Raw genomic sequence first — 20,525 nt, 5'->3', positions numbered from 1 at the left:
ACGACTGATTTTTACCTTGTCGGCTCAGGGATTCGATCTTATAACCGGTTACAAGTCCAACGCTCTAACATTAGGCTACTTGCCGCACTATGTTATCACTGTCTGGCTAAATAGTGTGTTTCAACCTCTACTCACATGTGCAGGAGTCAACAGACTACATATTTCAGTACATGAGATTAACACAATGTTGGGATGAGCCAGGAAATAACACAATTATTGTTTCTCATACAGTATGTTCACTACCTTCCCAGAACACAGATTGTGTGTAGGGAACAGATTGTTTGTCGCAGAACAAAGCTCGTTGTCTCCTTCTCTCCCTAGGCCTGTCCTCCTGTTCAGACACAAACTACAAGGGGAAAGTTTGGATTCTCTACTTGTTAAATGCATCTGAATTTCTATTGGATTTCTCAGAGGGAAGACATTTATCTTCCTCTGGAGCTGTTGTCTGTAGTGAGGAGTGGGGAAAGAGGTGCACCCTATGGATGTTTGAATGTACAGTACACACACACACACACACACACCTCAGGAATTGTTCGGTTTTATTTTAAATGACCAACCAAAACAATGTACATTCTCCTAATACAGTGACATACTGAAATAGTGTGGATGTTACCAGATAGGGAGGACTTACCATCCTCTGCTGTTCCATGTTCTTATCGTTGTAATACATACCAGGAAACACTCTATACTAATAATCAATGAAACCGTGCTTACGTGAGATCACAGCAGTTTTGGCACATCGTTTTCATGGAGGCAGGTCAAACAAATGTCCTTGTGGGCAAAACAGATGTGAAAGTGTCCAATTATCTCACACAAATGAATGTAAGATTATTCCTAATATTCTCGAAATCAATCTGATGTTCAATCCCTTTTCCTGATCTAATTGGGGAGTTGAGTGTTAGGCCCGGTACATTCAGACGGGTGATAATGATGCTGGGTGATGCAGTTTAACCTCTAGAGTTCTCCTCTGTGTCCCAATCCCTTCATTTTAAAGGGCAAATGAAATTAGCAGCAATGGAAAACAGTCCTTGAAAAAGAACATTTATCTCCTGCTGTTGAGCACAAAATAAAAGGCGCATCGTCAGGGTGTCTGCTGACCATAATCAGTGAGATGTTAAAGGCAGATTTATGGAGGTAAATATTTTGACTCCTTGACTTCAGAGATAATTCCAGTTTTACAGGCTGGTATTTACACACGTTAGTTCCTTACATTAGGTGAATATGGCACTTAAAACTCCACCATTTAATTATTTGCGCCAGTCTAATAAACAAACTTTATAGCAACCATAAATCAGTCAAACAAAAACACACAGAGAGCGGTTAATCTTACATATTCTATCATAAACCGCAATCTATTAAAAAAAAGTGTTTTATATGAACATGTGGCTGAATACCTTAAGTAAATGTAATACAGGTTTCTAACATCATGTATAAATCTTGGTTGCTACATGTTGTTAAGTTGATACATTAGGTAATAATTTTATATAAATAAATGTATATAATAAATAAATAAATTAGCTGGCCGATCCTTTCCCGAGTGCTAATGACATCTATTTATGAAGATCCTCAGGAAGATTTCAATTAGCACACAACTTTCCACAGCCACACACCACTTAGTTGGTCAAGCAAAACGAATCTATTCGCTGCACCAGAATCTTTACATCGGCTTCCTCTCTTTCCTCTTTTTTTGCTGAGGGTGTTTAGGTTTCTTCTGTAAGTATCCCAAAACACTGCTAGAAAGCAGCAGGGAGAGAGAAGAGCCTAGTGTTGCTTTAGAGGTGCTGTATTTGCTTATGGGATAGGTAGAGGGTCCACAGGCCTGGACATAGTGCATGGGTAGTTCCTAAAGGAGTTCTGAAAGCAAAATGCTTTATACATGAAAACAACCCCAATTCCCCTCATATTACAGGGAAATGTCTCACCTGTTGGCAACTGTCTGTAATTTGCTACTAATCAGTTTAATTCGAACCTATTAAACCGATAAGTTAACCATTAGCCATAGCCACTCTTTCCATAGTAATCAATGACATATGAAAAATGGAAGCTGCAAAGCAGGGCGTCCACAAATGTGGATAACTACCTGAGGCACAAATCCTGCCATTTATTCACTTATTCATTCATTCACTTCATTTTATTAAACTAGTCATAGATCAATAAGTAATTAATTTCACTGGCTAAAGGAAAATTGTTCCACGGTGAGCAATTCGAAAGGTAATGTTACTGCAATTTGCGGCTTTTTGTTTTAAAACTTCAGATATGAATCAGGGGGAGGTAGATAGGAGGTACATAAATGCATGGTATGTGAATATTGCCATATTACTAAACATGCACAAAACATCAAATAGTTTAAAAAAGTAGAATATAACAAACATTTTTGGTTAGCTCTGTGTGTGCATGTGTGCATGAGAGCATGTCTGCAGTTCAATATTCCTAGTATCTTTGGAAGGTCGAACATTTTAATCTTGAGATAAACCACTGTGTATATCCAGTCATGGACAGACATGAGATCATAATACCTATTCAGTCAAACAAATGACACACACACACAGATCCTCATGCCAGCATTATTGTCCCTGTCTCCTTCATGGCCAGGCACTCCTCTTCTCTCATTCTAAATGTGTCTCCATTACAAATAGTGGCAGACTGGGGAATGAAGAGGACCCTTTAACCGCTCTGAGATAAAGCACTTATAACCATCTCCAATGAGGACCTCTGTAATGTAATGTACCATTAGCATAACACAATAAAAGTGGAGCTTCAGCTATTTTGGCAATCATGGGGCTCCATGGCTCCCTATGTGAAATGGTAACCAATATGCCAGCAAATGTTTAATTTTTTTTAACCTTTATTTAACTAGGCAAGTCAGTTAAGAACAAATTCTTGTTTACAATGACAGCCTAGGAACAGTGGGTTAACTGCCTTGTTCAGGGGCAGAACGACAGATCTTTACCTTTTCAGCTCGGGGATTCAATCTAGTAACCTTTTGATTACTGGCCCAACGCTCTAACCACCAGGCAACCTGCCGCCACAATTCTTAACCCAACTTAGTTAAGAATAGTACCCAGATTGTGTCCATATCATGGATGGGGTATATAATGTCCAAATCGAACATGTGTTTTGAAACTGTGTTTTTAATGGCATTTTTTTGCATACAATCATGGTGCGGTGCAATGTAGCAATTACAAATTATGCAAGCTGTAAGTTTCTGTTCATATTCCTGTACGTACTCATTTGTGTTCTGCGGTGGTATTTTCTCCAAGTAAAACAGTGCTGAGAGATTCGTTAAGGCAACCATGGAATGAGAAATCACAGCGGAGAGGTGGGAAATCGGATCAGAGACCACAAATAAGCCAAAGGCTCTCTAGAAAATGATTCCAAAAGCAGCCGTGTGCGAGCCACAGAAATGTTTCTACGGAGAGGATATATTTTAGGGAAAAGGAGTGTGAAATATATGAACACGGGCTGACGTTTTGTTTGTTCCCCCCCAGCAAAATGGAGGACATAGATCGTCCCTTATTGCCTAAAGACCCACAATGCAATTCTAGCCCTTCGGTGGTCACTTAGGGAGTGTGTTGCAGGAGTCACATGGTCAGATGGATCACATCAATTTGCCACAAAACAATATAGCCTCTCCTCCCCACCCCTGTTGTCCTCCCATGCCTCACATATATGATATGTGGGAAGTGAGAACACAGCCAAATAATGTACGGCCGCCCATGGCCGTGCACTCAAATGGTGCTCCGTAGACAGAGGTGATAAATGAATGCATGTCAAAGGTCACAACGTCCTGACGCTAGCCAGAGTTCCAGTGGTGCAAGGCCTCTAGCACCACTCACTGGTCAGAGTGGAAACAGCAGTTTGGCTACATCAGAGACGAATGCATATGCAGACTGATGGAGGATTGACAGATGGGGAGAGAGGAACAACAACTTAGTTAAAAAGTGATGTCAGTATTGATTTGTGTGGTGTGATGATGATGGTGATGATGCATGAGTCTTGGTAATAGGAATAGGAATTTCAGAAGAACTGTGGAATGTGGTTTGAGTGATATGATGGTGGTGTGACAGAGCTGCTCTAGCACATTGTGGCATCATCAGACAGGGTTTGGATCACACAGTCCTCTGGGGCTTCTCCTCTTCACTCTCAAAAATACACACTGACAACGATCACACACACAGTCGGACACACACAAACACACAGGTGTGCGCACAGGTGTGCGCATGCACGCGCACACACACACACACGGTAAAATATAGACAAGCTACCCCACACAAACAAGCATTTACATAGAAAACCCACACACACACATAACCATCAGATATGTGCTTTTTGTCTTTGTCTGCACTCAATAAGCTTCACACATATTGACTCATCAACTCATCAAAGGTGTTGTCAAAACGTATCGCAATGCTGTACGTCTCTTTCTCTGTGTTTCCCTCTCCCCATTTCTACCACTCCCTGAGCCCTCCAGGTGAAGAAAAAAACCTATGAAATAATAGCTTAAACTGAGGTATTACTTTAATACTTCCATAGAAATAACCTGATTCCAACATTTTCAAAGGAGCAGGCTCCCTTGCCCGAGGCTAGCGCGTAATGTGTGAGCGAAAGTATATGGCTTGTCACTTCAAATTAGAGAGCAGGCCGTGTGCCTTTGAATGAGAGGCAGCTGTGGTAATAGGAGGTGTAGATATGAGAGTTAATAAAATCATGTGGAAGAAGATGTATATGCAACTTGACCAAGTACAGCGGCGGGGGGAAATGTGGACCAGAGGAGGCTGGTGGGAGGAGCTATGGGAGGACTGGCATGGAATAAATGGAACAGTATCAGGTGCATCAAGCATTGGGAAACCGCATGTTTGAATCCGTTCCATTACAGTGAGCCCATACTCCTATAGCTCCTCCCACCAGCCTCCTCTGAGGCGTACATTAGTATGTTTCACTGCAGCACGGGAGGGAACCTGACCTCTAATGGCACCACCCTACACTGTCAGATTGATATGAATAATAAGCAGGTAATGGCATACCGTTATTTGCTTAATATAAAGGGGGTCAGATGGACTTTGTATCTCTGAACTCACACACAATTGTTGTGTGGATGGAGGGGGGTTGTTATGGTGGTGGAGCACAGATGGCTGTGTGTGTAGGCTACCAAAACACAAACAACCAGCAGCTAAATGTAGGTAAACATCATGCGTGGACAGTAAATCATGGCAGGTATTGGTTAGGTCTGACTTGCTGTAGATAAATCTTGACATAGGTTTAGACAACAGTAAACATACTGTAGCAACTCACCGCCACACTAAACCAAGGAAGCCCTCAAATAATACAATTTTGGCTCTACAAACAAAGTCATACAGTGGACAAATCACCACCATAAACAGTGTATGATAAAAGCCTGGAAATGTAATTAAAACAATAAATCCAGCCAAGGCATTACTGGACCAACTCACGTCCTCTCTCCTCAGCCCTGTATGAATGTCTCTCTCTAGTGACCACCGGCACGACGTTCAGCCCAGTACACACAGAGACACTACATCACTGGATTGGCTGGACCCTGAGACTAGGCCTTTGTCTGCAGCATGCAAAACCACACACACTCTCAGATGATTTCATCCATATTTTACCTGAAGCTCAAGGGAAATAGATACACACTGAATGAATATCACATCGAGTAGTCCTGACGTGACCATGCTTTCCAATCCCTGGACTGCAGTGCCACGCATTATTACCAGGGTCGGGGTCAAAACCATTTCAATTCCAGTCAAATCAGGAAGTACACAGCTTTTTTTTATTGATAGTATTGCGGTTAATAACAAATACATTTAATGTGTCCCTCTTGTTTCCTCATTTGAAAATCAAGATGATGTTTGTCAAAGAGACAGGCCAGCTGATGTTTGAAATGGAATAACAGTGTTTATCATATAACATGTTCTGGTATCACATTGATATGGGATAGACCTATTTTTCATGTGCAAATATGTGTGACAGTGGTGTACATTTGTAGCTAGCTCTCAAGAACACAAGGGGGCAAACCCAACCGTTGAGTTCTCAATTGCACATGAGGACCACAGCTGGATCAATTAACTGCAATCTCGACGTCTTGTTTTAACATTTAGAAACGTTATTAATCCTCACTTGCAATACAGTTTTGGAAACATTTGGAACTTAACTTTCATATAAGCGAGAAAGAACCTTTCAAATACAGAATATACACTTACTGAGCGCAGTTTACCAAAGTTGCACCTGGCTACATTCACACACCACCTCGGCTATGACACCCTCTCACCTTGCCTAATAAATCTGACTTTGATACCGATTCTTGGTATACAGTCTGAAACAAAGCACTGCAAAATCGTGGACATTTTCCTTATAAGCCAGAATGTTTAAGAAACATATTTGAACTTACTCTACCGGTCGGTTGGTTCTTTAGCTGCTCGAAGTTGACATTTCTATCACATGCTTTGCAGGCATGTGCCTTCGGTAATGAGCAAACATCTTGATTGCCACACACACACCTGCATTTAGAAGTCGTTTAAATAAAAAAAAATAAAAAAATGTCAACCAGCTGAAGGACCACGAAAAATCGGCAGAGTAAGTTCAAATATAAGTGTACTCAACATTTGTGACAGACAAGGGACGTTTCGTTTTTTTGTAAATGTACAAAAAAACTAAATTGAAGGCATCACAGCGTTTAGCCCACCTATAATTTAGCCCAAACAACTACCTCTTTCCCTACTGTATTTAATTTATTTATTTATTTTGCTCCTTTGCACCCCATTATTTTTATTTCTACTTTGCACATTCTTCCATTGCAAATCTACCATTCCAGTGTTTTACTTGCTATATTGTATTTACTTTGCCACCATGGCCTTTTTTTTGCCTTTACCTCCCTTATCTCACCTCATTTGCTCACATCGTATATAGACTTGTTTATACTGTATTATTGACTGTATGTTTGTTTTACTCCATGTGTAACTCTGTGTTGTTGTATGTGTCAAACTGCTTTGCTTTATCTTGGCCAGGTTGCAATTGTAAATGAGAACTTGTTCTCAACTTGCCTACCTGGTTAAATAAAGGTGTTCTCAACTAGCCTACCTGGTTAAATAAAGGTGTTCTCAACTAGCCTACCTGGTTAAATAAAGGTGTTCTCAACTAGCCTACCTGGTTAAATAAAGGTGTTCTCAACTAGCCTACCTGGTTAAATAAAGGTGTTCTCAACTAGCCTACCTGGTTAAATAAAGGTGTTCTCAACTAGCCTACCTGGTTAAATAAAGGTGTTCTCAACTAGCCTACCTGGTTAAATAAAGGTGAAATAAAATAAAATACATTTAAAAAATGACCACCTCGCACCTTTCCTTACATTTCCATTGAACCATTCCATTCCACATTTCCGGCTGGATCACTTGTTTCTCAAAATACATTCGGGTGCAACATTCCTAAACTGGGTAATGTATTTTTTTGTATGAAAAACAAACTGTATCGCATGCTAGGTGGAGCTATTTGCGTTCAGACAGAGCATTTGGGCAGGGTCGGCTGTAGGGGACATCCAATAATGGCTCAATGAAATGCTATGGAATTGGAGTTATGAGTAAGGGTAACTTTGTATGGAAAGCAGTTTTAACATTATATGAATATCATTGTTATATTAATAATTGTATTTTTTGTTTCAATAATTGAATTTCAAATTTGTATATTAATATTAGATTTATCAATACTTAACTTTCTATATCTAATATTTCAAGTTATTGATATCGATAATTCACATTTTTTATATTAAAAAGACTATTACTGATATATGATAATTACACTTTTTTATGTCAATAATTGTTGAATGCCGTATATATTAGCATATTTGGCATTATTAAGACTGAAAACCAATCAGCTTCAAGAGCCTTGAATCTCAATGAAGTAATGCATGATTTATCAGGAAGTGCGGGCCAGCCATGTTGTTCACCCGTGTCTTCCTGTCTATCTGTCAGTGGGAGCAGAGAAGCTATCAGGAGCATGCAAATGTAATCACGCCCCCATGAACGTCATTATTGTATATTTGTTTATATAAAAACATTTATTATACAACATTTTAGTTATTGATATCGATAATTGAATTTGATATAAAAAAAAATATTAATTTATGTTAAAACAGCTTTCCATAAACTGAATGAAGGATATTTTATATATTTTAATGGCCTACTATTGGTTGAGGGAGGGTTTCCTAAAGTCGGTCCTGGTGCACGCAATTGAACAAGCTTTTCAATGTCATTTAACAAGCACTAGATGGCAGTATTTGATTTACAGAAACTGGTGGGATGAGCGGTGAATATAAATTGAAGAAGAGCAATTTTTAGATTTAACATATATTTGGAAGATAAATTAAGGTCATTATGCACTACAAAGCACATTGAATTTTAGCTTCTCAGTGACAGAGCTGCACCTGCACTTTACCTCCGTTTGATATGCGTTTACATTTTGGGCTTGATTGCATTATACTAAGGCATATTACTTGTGAATTCGCCCATATTACATACTCATAAACCAATGTTGTCCAGTACCTGTTCAGTGGATTTTTTGTGGGACTCTGATTCTGTCTCAAATTACGACAAATTCCATCTTGGTCACCTGACCAGTTAGGCTGGAGTCACGTGATCAGTGCTCCATCCTCGCCATTTTACAGTATGAGAGACAGAGGCCACCTTTATTGATAAAGGATAAAGCATATTTTTTTGTATTTTGTTCTGAGGCCAAAGATCTTTCAGATTTGCCGGTTCAGTAAGTACTTAGCTAACTGACACATAAAAGTCGCATGACCCTTTGCTTTGGTATTTATTAAACAAGCAGCACATTAAATAGCTAGAGATCTTTTACAGTGCGTTGGGTGAGAGACTCGTGTGCTACTGCTAGCTTAGCTTATAGTCAAGCGGTTGGCTTGTTGTCATGTGCAGTGCATGTCCTGCCCCTTTTTCCAGATAAATAATGCATGTCTCTAGCGTTGGACTCCATGTTCTCGACACAGCTGCGCGATTGTTGTGGCTATGTAACCTGCATTTTGCTAGCTAAGTTAGCTAGCTATAATCTTTTACAGATCATTATTTTGCTTTCGTGAGCTAGCCAGAGGCAGAGTCAACCCACCACGCCTCCGCGAATAAAATGTTATTTTTAGCCCGTTCTGTCAGAGGGCAGTCCTCCTAGTCATGCACACATATCGATGTCCCTGTTCAACTAGTTAGCTAGTTACTAAGCCAAAGTGGTCTGCTAACAAGTTGGCTACCAAACCCTAGCAAAAACCTTATTTGAATGTCTTTGATTTGAACATTGCCTTAATATACTGCAGTTTGTGGATTGCACGAGCAACTATTTGCCTACCCAAGGTCTTTGTCACTTTTGCAGAAGGAGCACTAGGTAGTAACGTTACAGTACTGCAGAAGGTTCAGAGATATTTAGGCCTAGGCTATTCCTTAAAAGCAGAACCCAAAGAAAAGGGAACCTGGATTGCGGTCAAAGGGGAAAGTGTGGTACCAATTGCAGACATTATGTGCTTAACCACAGGAATGTCTTCCTCTGTGACACTGGAAAATAACCCTGCATCCTTATTCAATTATCATTGATCCGCTTGACTGAATTACCACAGCGTTTTCTATCAACTAGAATACTTGGATGGTAAAACTAAATAACTCTGATTGGGACTTTCCAAGTTCAGTACTGTACTCTGGGACCCCTGCTGTGTTTTGCACACTGCCAAAAAGAGTACCACAACAGGTTTCTTTTTCAGTGTAAGCCTAAACACATGTGTTTGTGTGTGACTAAGATGGAAAGAAGAACATTTGCAAAGATAGCAATACGATATCTGCGGGAGACACATTAACAGAGTTTACGAGCCATGATCATATTTCTGTGCTATGCATGCAAAGCTGATTGTGGTAGTTTTAACAGGCTTGTTTTGCTTTCTACAGGCATGGAGGACAGCAGTGGCGTTGCCATCTTGGTCCCCCACTCTAGAGGCCAACGGGAGTCTGTCTTCCTCCCTGAAAGGGTGGAAACGTCCCCAGGTACCCTGATGGAGCCTAAGGATGATGACCAGGGGCAGCAGCAGAAACAGGCTGCAGACTCCCTCATCGAGGTGATCGAGAAGCTCAGCAAGATCGTGGAGAAGCGCCCGCGTCGATTCACCCTGGCTGGGAAGAAGAGAGCCCTCATGTCCTGTGCCTCCGTCAGAGTCCCAGAGATCAGGGAGGGCAGTGGTGGGTCCTCCCCCTGCAAGAGAGCCCGGGAGTTGGAGGAAGAGGTGAAAGATAAGAAAATCCAGCCAGACAACAGTGCACCCGCTGGCAGCAGTAGGACCATCACCTGTTACCAGTGCAGCCTGTGTCGGTTCCTGTCCCCGACCTTGAGCCTGCTGAAGGAGCATCTGCGGCAGCACGATGAGCAGCACAGTGACCTCATCCTCATGTGTTCTGAGTGTCGCTTCACCTCCAGCCACCAAGAGGAGCTAGAGGCCCATGTCAGGCTCCACTTTGACTGCAGCAACTCTAACAAGAACCCTGTATCCAGCCAGCAGGCCAGCGAGGGAAATGAGGGTTTAGGGATGGGGGGTAGTGTGGAGGAGGCTGTGTTCAAAACTGCCATGGACTGTGCTGAGGATACCCCTGCTAAGAAGAAGTGGTACAGCTATGAGGAGTATGGGATGTACCGCTGCCTGATCTGCAGCTATGTGTGTGGACAGCAGCGAATGTTAAAGACTCATGCATGGAAGCACGCAGGTCTGGTGGACTGCTCTTACCCTATCTTTGAGGACGAGGCAGTGGCTCCAGCACCTCCTGTAGTTCCTCCTGCAGAAGAAGCCATAGTAGTCCTCACACCGGTCCCAGAGAAATCTCAGAACCTCAACAAGATGTCCACATTCCAGATCAACCTCTGTGCCCCTGTGGCGGAATGTGGGAAGGAGGCCGTGACAGAACCGATCACAGAGGAGAGCCCAGTGGAGGGGCCATATCCCTCTAAAGACCCTGTCACTGAGGAACCAATGTTGGAGGTACAGGTGACCACAGAGACTGAGGTGGAACCTATGCAGGACTGTTGTCATATTACCAGTACAACAGACAGCCTCCTGTCGTCAGCCCAGAAGATCATCAGCTGCAGCCCCAACAGTGCAGACCATGTCAATGTCATAGTGGAACGACTGCCCTGCGCAGAGGAACCAGTGGCCACCCAGCCCCTCCCCATCCTCCCCAGCCCAGAGGTGGGCAGAGACAAGAGCCTGCTGGCTGCAGAGGAGGCGGGCCATGTGGAGAACCAGCCAATGTTTGTTGACAAGGACGGGCAGCAGGAGGTGGTGATTGGCTGGAGCAACAGTGAGAGGCAGCAGACCACCACGGACCCTCCACGTGACGAGAACGCTCCCCCAGCCCGCAGGAGGACCCACTCTGAGTCTCTGAGGCTTCACTCCCTGGCCGCTGAAGCCCTGGTGACCATGCCCATGAGGACCGCGGAGCACATCAGGAGCATCGTGGGTCAGGGCTCCCAGAGCCCTGACACGGGCCAGTGGCTCCTGGAGATGGCCACGGCTGCAGCAGTAGCAGCCGACAGAGCCCCTGCAGCAGTAGAGGAGCTGACCGGCATGGGCAACGTGGGGGCAGCGCTGGTAGACCTGGAGTTGCAGGGGTCCAGAGAGGACGGGCTGGCCGAGGGCCCCGCCAAGGCTGGCATCAGCCTGTCCCTGCTGACGGTCATAGAGAGGCTAAAGGAGCGCTCGGACCAGAATGCCACGGACGAGGACATCCTGAAGGAGCTCCAGGACAACGCCCAGAGCCAGCACGCTGGGGAGGTCAGCGCCTGTGGAGGGGGGGACCCGGGTAACCCTGGTGGGGGTCTGGTGGACTACATCCCTGGCAGCGAGAGGCCCTACCACTGTCGCCTGTGTCGCTACAGTAGTGGGAACAAGGGCTACATCAAGCAGCACCTGCGAGTACACCGCCAGAGACAGCCCTACCAGTGTCCCATCTGTGAACACATTGCCCTGGACAGCAAAGATCTAGAGAGCCACATGATCAACCACTGCAAGACCAGGATGTACCACTGCAAGGAGTGTACTGAGGCCTTTTATTACAAAGTGAGTAGAAAGACTGAAGAGAGAGAAATTAGGACAGACTGTGTGCCTCAATGTCCCTGATAAGAGATTTATTATTGAAGTGGCGCCTCCTCTAGGAGAGAATATTGCTCTTGAGTTTTTGTTTCTCGATGACCCAAATTACGGTCATAAAGATAAGATGAGATGAACTGATTGTAGAAGTGAGAGTTGAGATGGAAGTTTTTTTCTGCAGCATAGTGCTGGTTGGTGCAGTGCAGCAGGGGAAGTTTAGTTTGATTCAGGGAGTAGAGAACGAGCCTATTGATTTCATTACTTTCATGAGACGCCTCGCCCGTTTCTGCAGACCTCATTAAGTCCATCATAGAATTCTGTGGGGTTTTGAACTCCATAGATATCGGATATCTTTTTTATTTTTGTTAGGAGAGGTGAGGGTAGCCTGTGTGCTTTATGTTCAGCCCTAGAAGATCTCATTATGTTTTTACTTGTTCTTTTATTACTGACGCTTTCCACAGAGTCAGCTGAGGAACCACGAGACAGACCAGCATGGTTTGGGCGACACCGGCGCAACACTAACCCCTGTCACTGAAACCACGGCCACTGCGGAGGGATCTGTAAAGATGACAGACGATGGTGAGGAAATGTGTCAAATGTGTTTTCCCAATGGAAAGAAGTGGAGGGCGCTCGACCAACGCGAGTCGAGATGCAACCCAAAAAAAACGTTTTATTAATTGGAAAAGTGAAAGGGGTGATGCTCGCTTACCATTAAAAATGTGTTTTATTTTGGCAACTATTAATAGCTTGATATTTTGGCCTTCAATGGCCTTTTTCTGAACCGTCAAGCCTTTTAATAAAAAAAAAGTTTAAAAAAAGCTTGAATAAAATGTTTTTAATGGTGAGCGTTGCACCAAGTGCATTTTCCAACTTGACCAAACACGATCAGTCTTTTTACCTTTTAATCAAAGATTTGTCACCAACTATCCTCTCCACTACCCGTTTTGGGTGTTTCATTTTATTGGTACCGCATCCTTTGCCCACAGTATTTAATGTGTACTGTTGTTCCACTCTCCAGACTCCATCAGTTCGCAGAAGGTGTACAAATGTGACGTGTGTGATTACACCAGCTCCACTTACGTTGGAGTTCGGAACCACCGGAGGATCCATAACTCTGACAAGCCTTACAGGTTGGTGCTGGGTGTCTACTGTCTGTGTGTTTTTAATAAGGTCAATAGGATTCGTCATGATTGCAGTCTGGATTCCTTAGGACTTGACATTCAAGTAAATTTGCCAGTGGCACACTAGGCCAGTGCCAACTAAAAGCTACTGGCCCGAATTGGGGGGGGAAAATAGTGGCCCGGGCCAATATCTCACAGGATAGTTGATGATGCGTGCATAATTACAATATCAGGTGATTTGTTTTCTATCTTTAATTTGTGGGATGAGCAAGCTAGCCTATAATAACCCAACCTCCATACACACATAATACAATTTGACAATATCATATTCACATTGATTGTTTTGAGGGAAAATATAAGACCTTTGCTCAAGAAGGCTACAGTTGTAGGGCCATATAAAATCTGTTTAATATTTTTGCTTAATTCCGTTTTTGTTTTTCCTGGTTTCTGAATTTGTTCAAGTTTTCACTCTCAAAATCACACTTATTATTTTTTTATTTTTTTAAACAAAAAACAATTCAATGTTCTAATTCCACAACAATGATTTAAATCACATCAGTAGACAATTTTTTAGGTCTGGTAAATATTTTTGGAAGGGCATTGTTAGGCATTGTTTGCCTAGTGGTATTTCTGTACTGTACAATATAGGGTTTGAAAAACCAATGCCCTCCCGATTGATACTAATCATCATGATATCATTCTGCCAGGTAGGCCTACTTTGCAGTCACCAGGAAGTATTTTTTTTTGTGATGACTGAATTGCGCAGCGCAAAGATTCAACCGAGACTTGGGACCGTGTCTGCATACCCATTGTTGCTTTAGTTAGCATTCACAGGTCTTACCTAAACGTCTTACCTACCGGCGTCGTTCTTCTGTGAGGTGCTTCAAGCGACAACAAGTTGAGAGCTGCGTGCTCTTGCTGCCGGACAGATGATGCCGCTCAAACTAGGCTAGGTTAATTTTAGTCATCAAGAAATTCACCGCTTTCCATGTTTCCGATGACATAATCCTATTGCTCACTCAAACCCATTAATAAAATAGAATGTCAATGTTATGATGCAGATCTCCAGCAGGGGGCAGTGAGTGTTAGGTAAAGATTAACATTGGCCGCAGTCTACAGCTGGAGTATTTCTCACACCGCAGCACCCGTGTAAGCGGATTGGCCCTGTTCTCGAGGCGCCGTCAGATGTCTGGGGGGGGGGGGGGTCTTATTCTCTAACGCCACACACAGACACACATCTAGTTTGTTTTGATGTTTTCCCACTATAGACCCTCAATAGAGCTCTTTCATACAAGGGAGTGGAGTCTTTCTACCCTTGTGCTTTGGTATCCTTGACACACTTCAGACCGTTCCACAGAGAAGCGCACGCCTTTTAACTAAGGCCATCTTATCTTATCCATTTGAGCCACACAGTGTATCGCATCTCTGAACGTTGTGCTTCCAGTTACACTTTGAGCTTCGCAACAAAATAGCCGCCAAGGCAACAATGTGGCCCTCCAGGCTTTTCCTGCTGTACCAGCCGAAACAGAATAGTAAGCCGAGCTTAAACAGCACAACACAAACTGTCAAACAACTAGTCCTGTACAGAGATATTCCCTCCAACTCTGGCCCACTCTCTCGTACTATAGGTGCTGCAGCTGTGACTTTGCCACGACCAACATGAACAGCCTGAAGAGCCACATGAGGAGACATCCCCAGGAGCACCAGGCTGTCCAGCTACTGGAGCAGTACAGGTGAGGACCAGGTCAGGGTTCAGCTTCTGGAGAGGTACAGGTACAGGACCGGCTCAGGGTCATAGAGGGAAGAGCTGGGCAGGGGAGTGGGAGAGGTAGAGAAAGTAGGCCAATGTGCTTCGAAAGAGTGTGGGGATGGAGGAAAAAGCTGAAGTGTAAGAAGAACCCATCTCATCGACCATCAGAAAGAACTCCTACTGAACTCTCCTTTTAGTGTCGATATGGAGGATGTCTGGGTATGTAGAGTTGGCTGGAGCATAATGTAGAGCAGTACAGATAAGCAGTATCAGAGCATGTGTGCCACTAGGTCTTTCCCTGCGGAGTCTTTAGTGCAGCTGATCCCTTTTGATATAATGGAGTTGAGGGGATTAAAGTGAACCCCGAGTAGCATATTAAATCAGCTGCTTCTGCTGCAGACTTGAGCCCTTTCTTTTCTCTCTTTGTCTTCCCCACTCTCACTTACTCCTTTTGGTTTTTCAGGTGTTCACTGTGTGGCTATGTGTGCAGTCACCCTCCGTCCCTCAAGTCTCACATGTGGAAGCACGCTGGCGATCAGAACTACAACTACGAGCAGGTGAACAAAGCCATCAACGAGGCCATCTCCCAGAGCGGCCGGTGAGTAGGGGGTGATGGGGATTGGAGTTTTAACGGTCTGCCTTTACCATCTGAAAAGCTTCTGGTCAGACTGAAGCCTGTGTTTGGGTCCCAGTGAACAGGGATGTGTAGGGTCATGTCTTTGTCTTGATGGTGAACCTGCTCTCTCTCCCTGTCTGTAGTTCCCCCAGTGCCCCGCAGAAGGTTTCAGCAGTGGGGGAGGCAGTGGCAGAGCAGTCAGGTGTGGTGCAGGGTGGGAAGGAGGACCCAGCCCCTCTAGCAGGAATCCCTGTGGACAGTGTGGGAGCTGGCTCAGGGGCATCAACAGAGCTCATCCAGTGGTCCTCCAGAGAGCCTGCCCCCCAGAGTGAAACCCCCCAGCACAGCCCCCTCGGGATGGAGGGGGTCCAGTCCCGGGCCGGCATGGAGTATTGTGTGCTGCTGTTCTGCTGCTGTATCTGTGGCTTTGAGTCTACCAGCAAGGAGAGACTGATGGAGCACATGAAGGAACATGAGGGAGACATCATCAGCATCATCCTGAACAAGGAGCAGCAGCAGGGAGCAGCCCAACCAGCAGAGGGCAGCACAGCACAGTGAGACAGCATTTAACCCCGTACCCCAACAGAGAGCCAGGAACCTACCCCCTCACTCAGACTGACTTAAGTCTGACCTAACAGGGAACCTTTCATCTTGTTTTCTGGTTCTTAATTTCATGTACTTAACAGAAGGTTACAAAAGTGTCTCTGTTGGAGCTCAGACATATAGAAAATTGGAAAATTCAAATTTCAAGGATTTGCAGTAAAATGTTATACCTGAACAAGTTCAGACACGTTTAATACCTCAGCAAACAGACATTTCCGTATTTACAAATGGAGCTCAGTCCATTTTACTCAGCAAACATATATTGACCACATGGCAGCTTTTCTATTCAAATATTTTAATATAATTTAATATATTTAATCCTTCACATTTATAGTTTATCTGTGGCACGTGCACTAAGCTGTACAGAGATGCCATCTACTTGCATGTTGTGTTCATCATAGCTATATTTATATTTTAATATGGGTTAATACAACCTGGTCTCAGAGCATTTCGTATTATTCTGTACGTAAATCTGAGACAATTGATATTGTACATTTTGCAAATTCTTAACAGCTGTTAGCCACCTAGCGAGAATGCGTAACATAGCATATGTTTAGCAAATGTCATAACATATTGTATGTTTTGCAAATTCGTAACATATAATATGAATTGTAATTCGTAACATATCATACGAAATGGATGGTGGACTTCCACAAATTAATACATACCATGAGAAACGTAACCTATCATACTAATTTGAGTGTCCTGGATTTACCTTTTACTATGTTACGTCTAGCCTATGAGACCAGGCTGGTTAATAATATGTATCAATGTAGGCCTATGCAGGTTGGTTTCCGTTATGTCGAAGCGAAGGAGATTCCTTGTTTTGTTCAATTCACTGTTTGATGCTATTTTGACCTATTGGACCTCTGGAAAGTTATGGTAATGATGGGTCACTTGAGGGTGGTTTCCTAAAGCTGTAGGATAGATAGGCTGGCACAAGTTGTTGTTTTACCAATATTCACCACAGCATCAAGGGCTCTTGAGGCAGAAATATGTTTGGGCGGAATCTTTAAGCTACGATCAGTCTATTATGGTGCATATTAGTGGTCGCGCTAGACCCAGGTGTAATGGTTCCGAGATGGTAAATGGACATCCATTGAACATTGATTGCAGCCAACACCCAACTGTGTTTAGCTTAGGCTACTTAGTTACTTTAGTGAAAGTATTACTGTTCTGATTACGATCATCTTTTCTAGATTCATGTTTTAGTTAAATAATTGCCAAGTTTATCACTTGAATATGTTAAGCAATTTCCAAAGTTTCTCCATATAGGTCTAGCACTTGTAGATAATGGATAGATGGAGTGATTGACATCCTAGCACAGAGCGGTGTGCTAGTATACTAAACCTTTGTGAGAACAAAGGAATAGCAGGTTCATTAGTAGCCTGTCTCTAATCTGTGCTGTATTGACCAATAGCAGAGGTTGATATATGACCAGCTTTTCAAGTGATAGGCCTATAGGCTACTGTAGACTGACATTGAATATGGTGTTTTCCGTTTTACTGCCTCTGCTAAAGTGTTTCCGAACTTCACTCACCTTTCCATTTAGTTTCACACCAAACATGCTTGGTATGCAGAGTGGTGACATGGAAATCATTTCCATGCCCTTACTGTTTTTACGTAGACAGATTGGTGTAGGAAATTATGATCAAATTAAATATCCATAATTCATGGGATTTCCCGGATTTGCGTTTGTGTAGCTCAATGTATCAAATAAATGTAATCATTATCTTCTGCACGCTGAAATTCTCATTATAATGGCAGATTATTATTGTCTCACGTTCATTTACAATTCAAAGTACTAATGTTAGGAAGACCGTGACGGTCTGCATTTAAACCGCACTTAATTCCCCCACCCCCCATTTACATAGTTTGCATTTTAATGAGTGGTTGGGTGAATTAAAGCAAGCGACAACCAGGGAGAACCTCATGCTGATCATAGGCCACGTTCTGCCACGTATCATTTCTATCAAGGTTTATGGCCGCCGCTTTTTGTATGATTCTATTCGTGGACGTACTGTAGTGCAGCTTCTTGCTGTGTCTTTCTGAGGGCCTAATGATCTTCTCACCTATGCAGACCATGAGACAGAGGGGATACAGTGGGGGGATAGGGAACTGACTATGGGCCCAAATGAATTGATTTGGTGGTTTTGGGTCAGATGTGCAAATAGTTTTGGATAGATCTGACATCATATTTCTTGTGGGAAAGCTTCAGGTTATTTTAATGTTAATTTTTGCCCATGCGGAGTTGGCTAAATGTGTCATTTGTGAAGCCAATTTGTTATTTCTGTAGGGCTTATCTTTTGTTTGTTGGTTCAGTATTTACATTGTCACATGTAGGAAATTGAAACCTTAGATCCAGGACTAAATCTCTTTGTTTTATGTGTCGAGTGTGAAAAACAAACCAGAGAGCCTGGAACCTACTACCAGACCCCGTTCAAAAGCACTTAAATATTTTTGTCTTGGCACCCTCTGAATGGCACACATACAATCCATGACTGAATTGTTAAAATACATTTGTTCAGTAGCTTATGTCTGGTCTGCTGGCAAGATTGTATGCTCAAGTAGGTATACTACCATGCTTGTTAATCTCCTATACTCCTTGTTATTTGTCTATTTGAGTCGGGAAATTTTAGATTTCAGATGGAGACGCATCCGTGTGAGTCTACCACTCTGTCTCCCCCCCCGGCTTTCATTTCAGAAATGAGGCTATGAACTGACATGAGAACCTGGATGGGAGAGGAAAGTTCTTTATTGGGTATGTGACGTCTGATGTGGATGATTTGGACATGTTCTTTGTTTGACTAACCAAATCTAATCCCCAGGTCCCTACTCATTCAACTGCAGGGGTGCCATGTGATGGGTAACCGTCAATAGATTGTGAATTTTCATAGACATTTTACTGTGATATTAATGATCATCCTGTCAACGTTTGTGCCTTTTTGATTTGAGTCTCTTGTAGTCATTCGATAGCTATTTGTTATAGGCTATGTCTGCCCGTGGGTGCTGTTGTGCGCCCATCTGTTCAGAATGATGTTCCCAGGAGGTCGTGGGTGTTATTCAGTCAAAGCTGAATAGCCTCTGTAACACCTCCCCTTTCTCTGTGATGTATCCAATCACTTGGTACTGTAATTTCCCACTTGGGTGCACGCTGGTTGGATCAATGTTGTTTCCACATCATTTCTTACAATGACATTGAACCAACGTGGAATAGATGTTGAATTGATGTCTGTGCCCAGTGGGATGGGTCTGTACATAAATAGTTGAAATACTGTAGTATTGCAAACTGACTTTTTAAAATCTATTTTTAAATATATTGTAAAGAAAAAACACTAAGCCCATTTTTTTTTTTTTTTTTAATAAACAAATTTGCAAAAAAAATTGAAAATGGCTGTGCTTTTTAATTGACTGTAATGTATTTTAGGGGAGTGTTTGTGTTTTACACGGAGCTCCATGCATTTCATGCCAAAGGAGAAAATCTCCCTTGCGCTGTTCAGTGCTTACCGTGTTTCAAGTTCAGTGTGATATGTGGACACAGGATTCACTCCGTTAGCAAGCATCGCTCTGTGTGGCCTATCTATTTATTTTGGTCATCATAGACAATATATATATGTCATGACTCAGCCAGTGTATTTTTTTGTAATAAATACTTTGTGAATAAACTGTGTTTTTATTGAACTAGTGTATGGGTCGTTCCATATGATTTGAATCACTTTTTGACTGCACCCCTTTTTGATTTGAACAAAACCTTCCATACATAGAACACCCTCAATTCGTCAGGGCATTGGACTGGTTGGTTCCACAGGGATGCTGGCCCATGTTGACTCCAATGCTTCCCACAGTTGTCAAGTTGACTGGATGTCCTTTCTAAACTGAAAAACCCAGCAGGTATTCTACTTCATCAGAGGTGTTTGTTTTGTCCCCACCATTGGTTTAGACACAGCGTACTCTTGAATACAGGGTGGGTGTCATGCTTTGGCTGATGGATACTAAAAATGTTAAATAAAATGTCACCTTTCGAAATGATATCACAAAGCTGGTTGGAGGTCCACACATCAGATAATGTTGACTCGAGTGAGAATATCAATTGTTTAAATTAAACTGTCAATCTTCCTTGGAGACCTGTTGACATTATAGAAATATAGATAATAGAAATATAGATAATAATAGAATACACATTTCCTTTCAAGTTGACGGTGGGTGGACCAGCAGCTATCTTTCTGGTAATAATTGGAAGTTTATATTCCAGTTAAAATTTCAACAATACCTGCTAAATTGGAGTGGTCTGAAGGAATATGT

The 20,525-nt window shown here is 42.8% G+C and overlaps 1 protein-coding gene and 1 long non-coding RNA gene across 2 annotated transcripts in view; one reads left to right on the top strand and one right to left on the bottom strand.

Annotated features, from left to right (window-relative positions):
* The window catches only part of LOC116361585 (uncharacterized), a 30,667-nt gene extending 24,158 nt beyond the window's left edge, over positions 1–6,509 (bottom strand). The window contains exon 1 of the long non-coding RNA XR_004207639.1: positions 6,407–6,509. This is a non-coding gene — a long non-coding RNA (uncharacterized LOC116361585). The remainder of the gene's footprint in view (positions 1–6,406) is intronic.
* Positions 6,510–8,644: 2,135 nt separating this feature from the next.
* Positions 8,645–19,904, top strand: LOC109886063 (zinc finger protein 507). Its single transcript, XM_020477818.2, has 7 exons — positions 8,645–8,766; positions 9,948–12,103; positions 12,595–12,712; positions 13,152–13,263; positions 14,883–14,987; positions 15,468–15,602; positions 15,764–19,904. Exons 2-7 carry the CDS (start codon positions 9,950–9,952, stop codon positions 16,176–16,178), a joined length of 3,039 nt encoding a protein of 1,012 aa, XP_020333407.1. The 5' UTR covers positions 8,645–8,766; positions 9,948–9,949; the 3' UTR covers positions 16,179–19,904.
* The last annotated feature ends 621 nt before the right edge of the window (positions 19,905–20,525 follow it).

This window comes from Oncorhynchus kisutch, linkage group LG3 (assembly GCF_002021735.2).
Source record: "Oncorhynchus kisutch isolate 150728-3 linkage group LG3, Okis_V2, whole genome shotgun sequence".
Taxonomy (NCBI): Eukaryota; Metazoa; Chordata; class Actinopteri; order Salmoniformes; family Salmonidae; genus Oncorhynchus; species Oncorhynchus kisutch.
The sequence above is the reverse complement of the archived record's forward strand: the minus strand, read 5'-3'. Positions and strand labels throughout refer to the sequence as shown.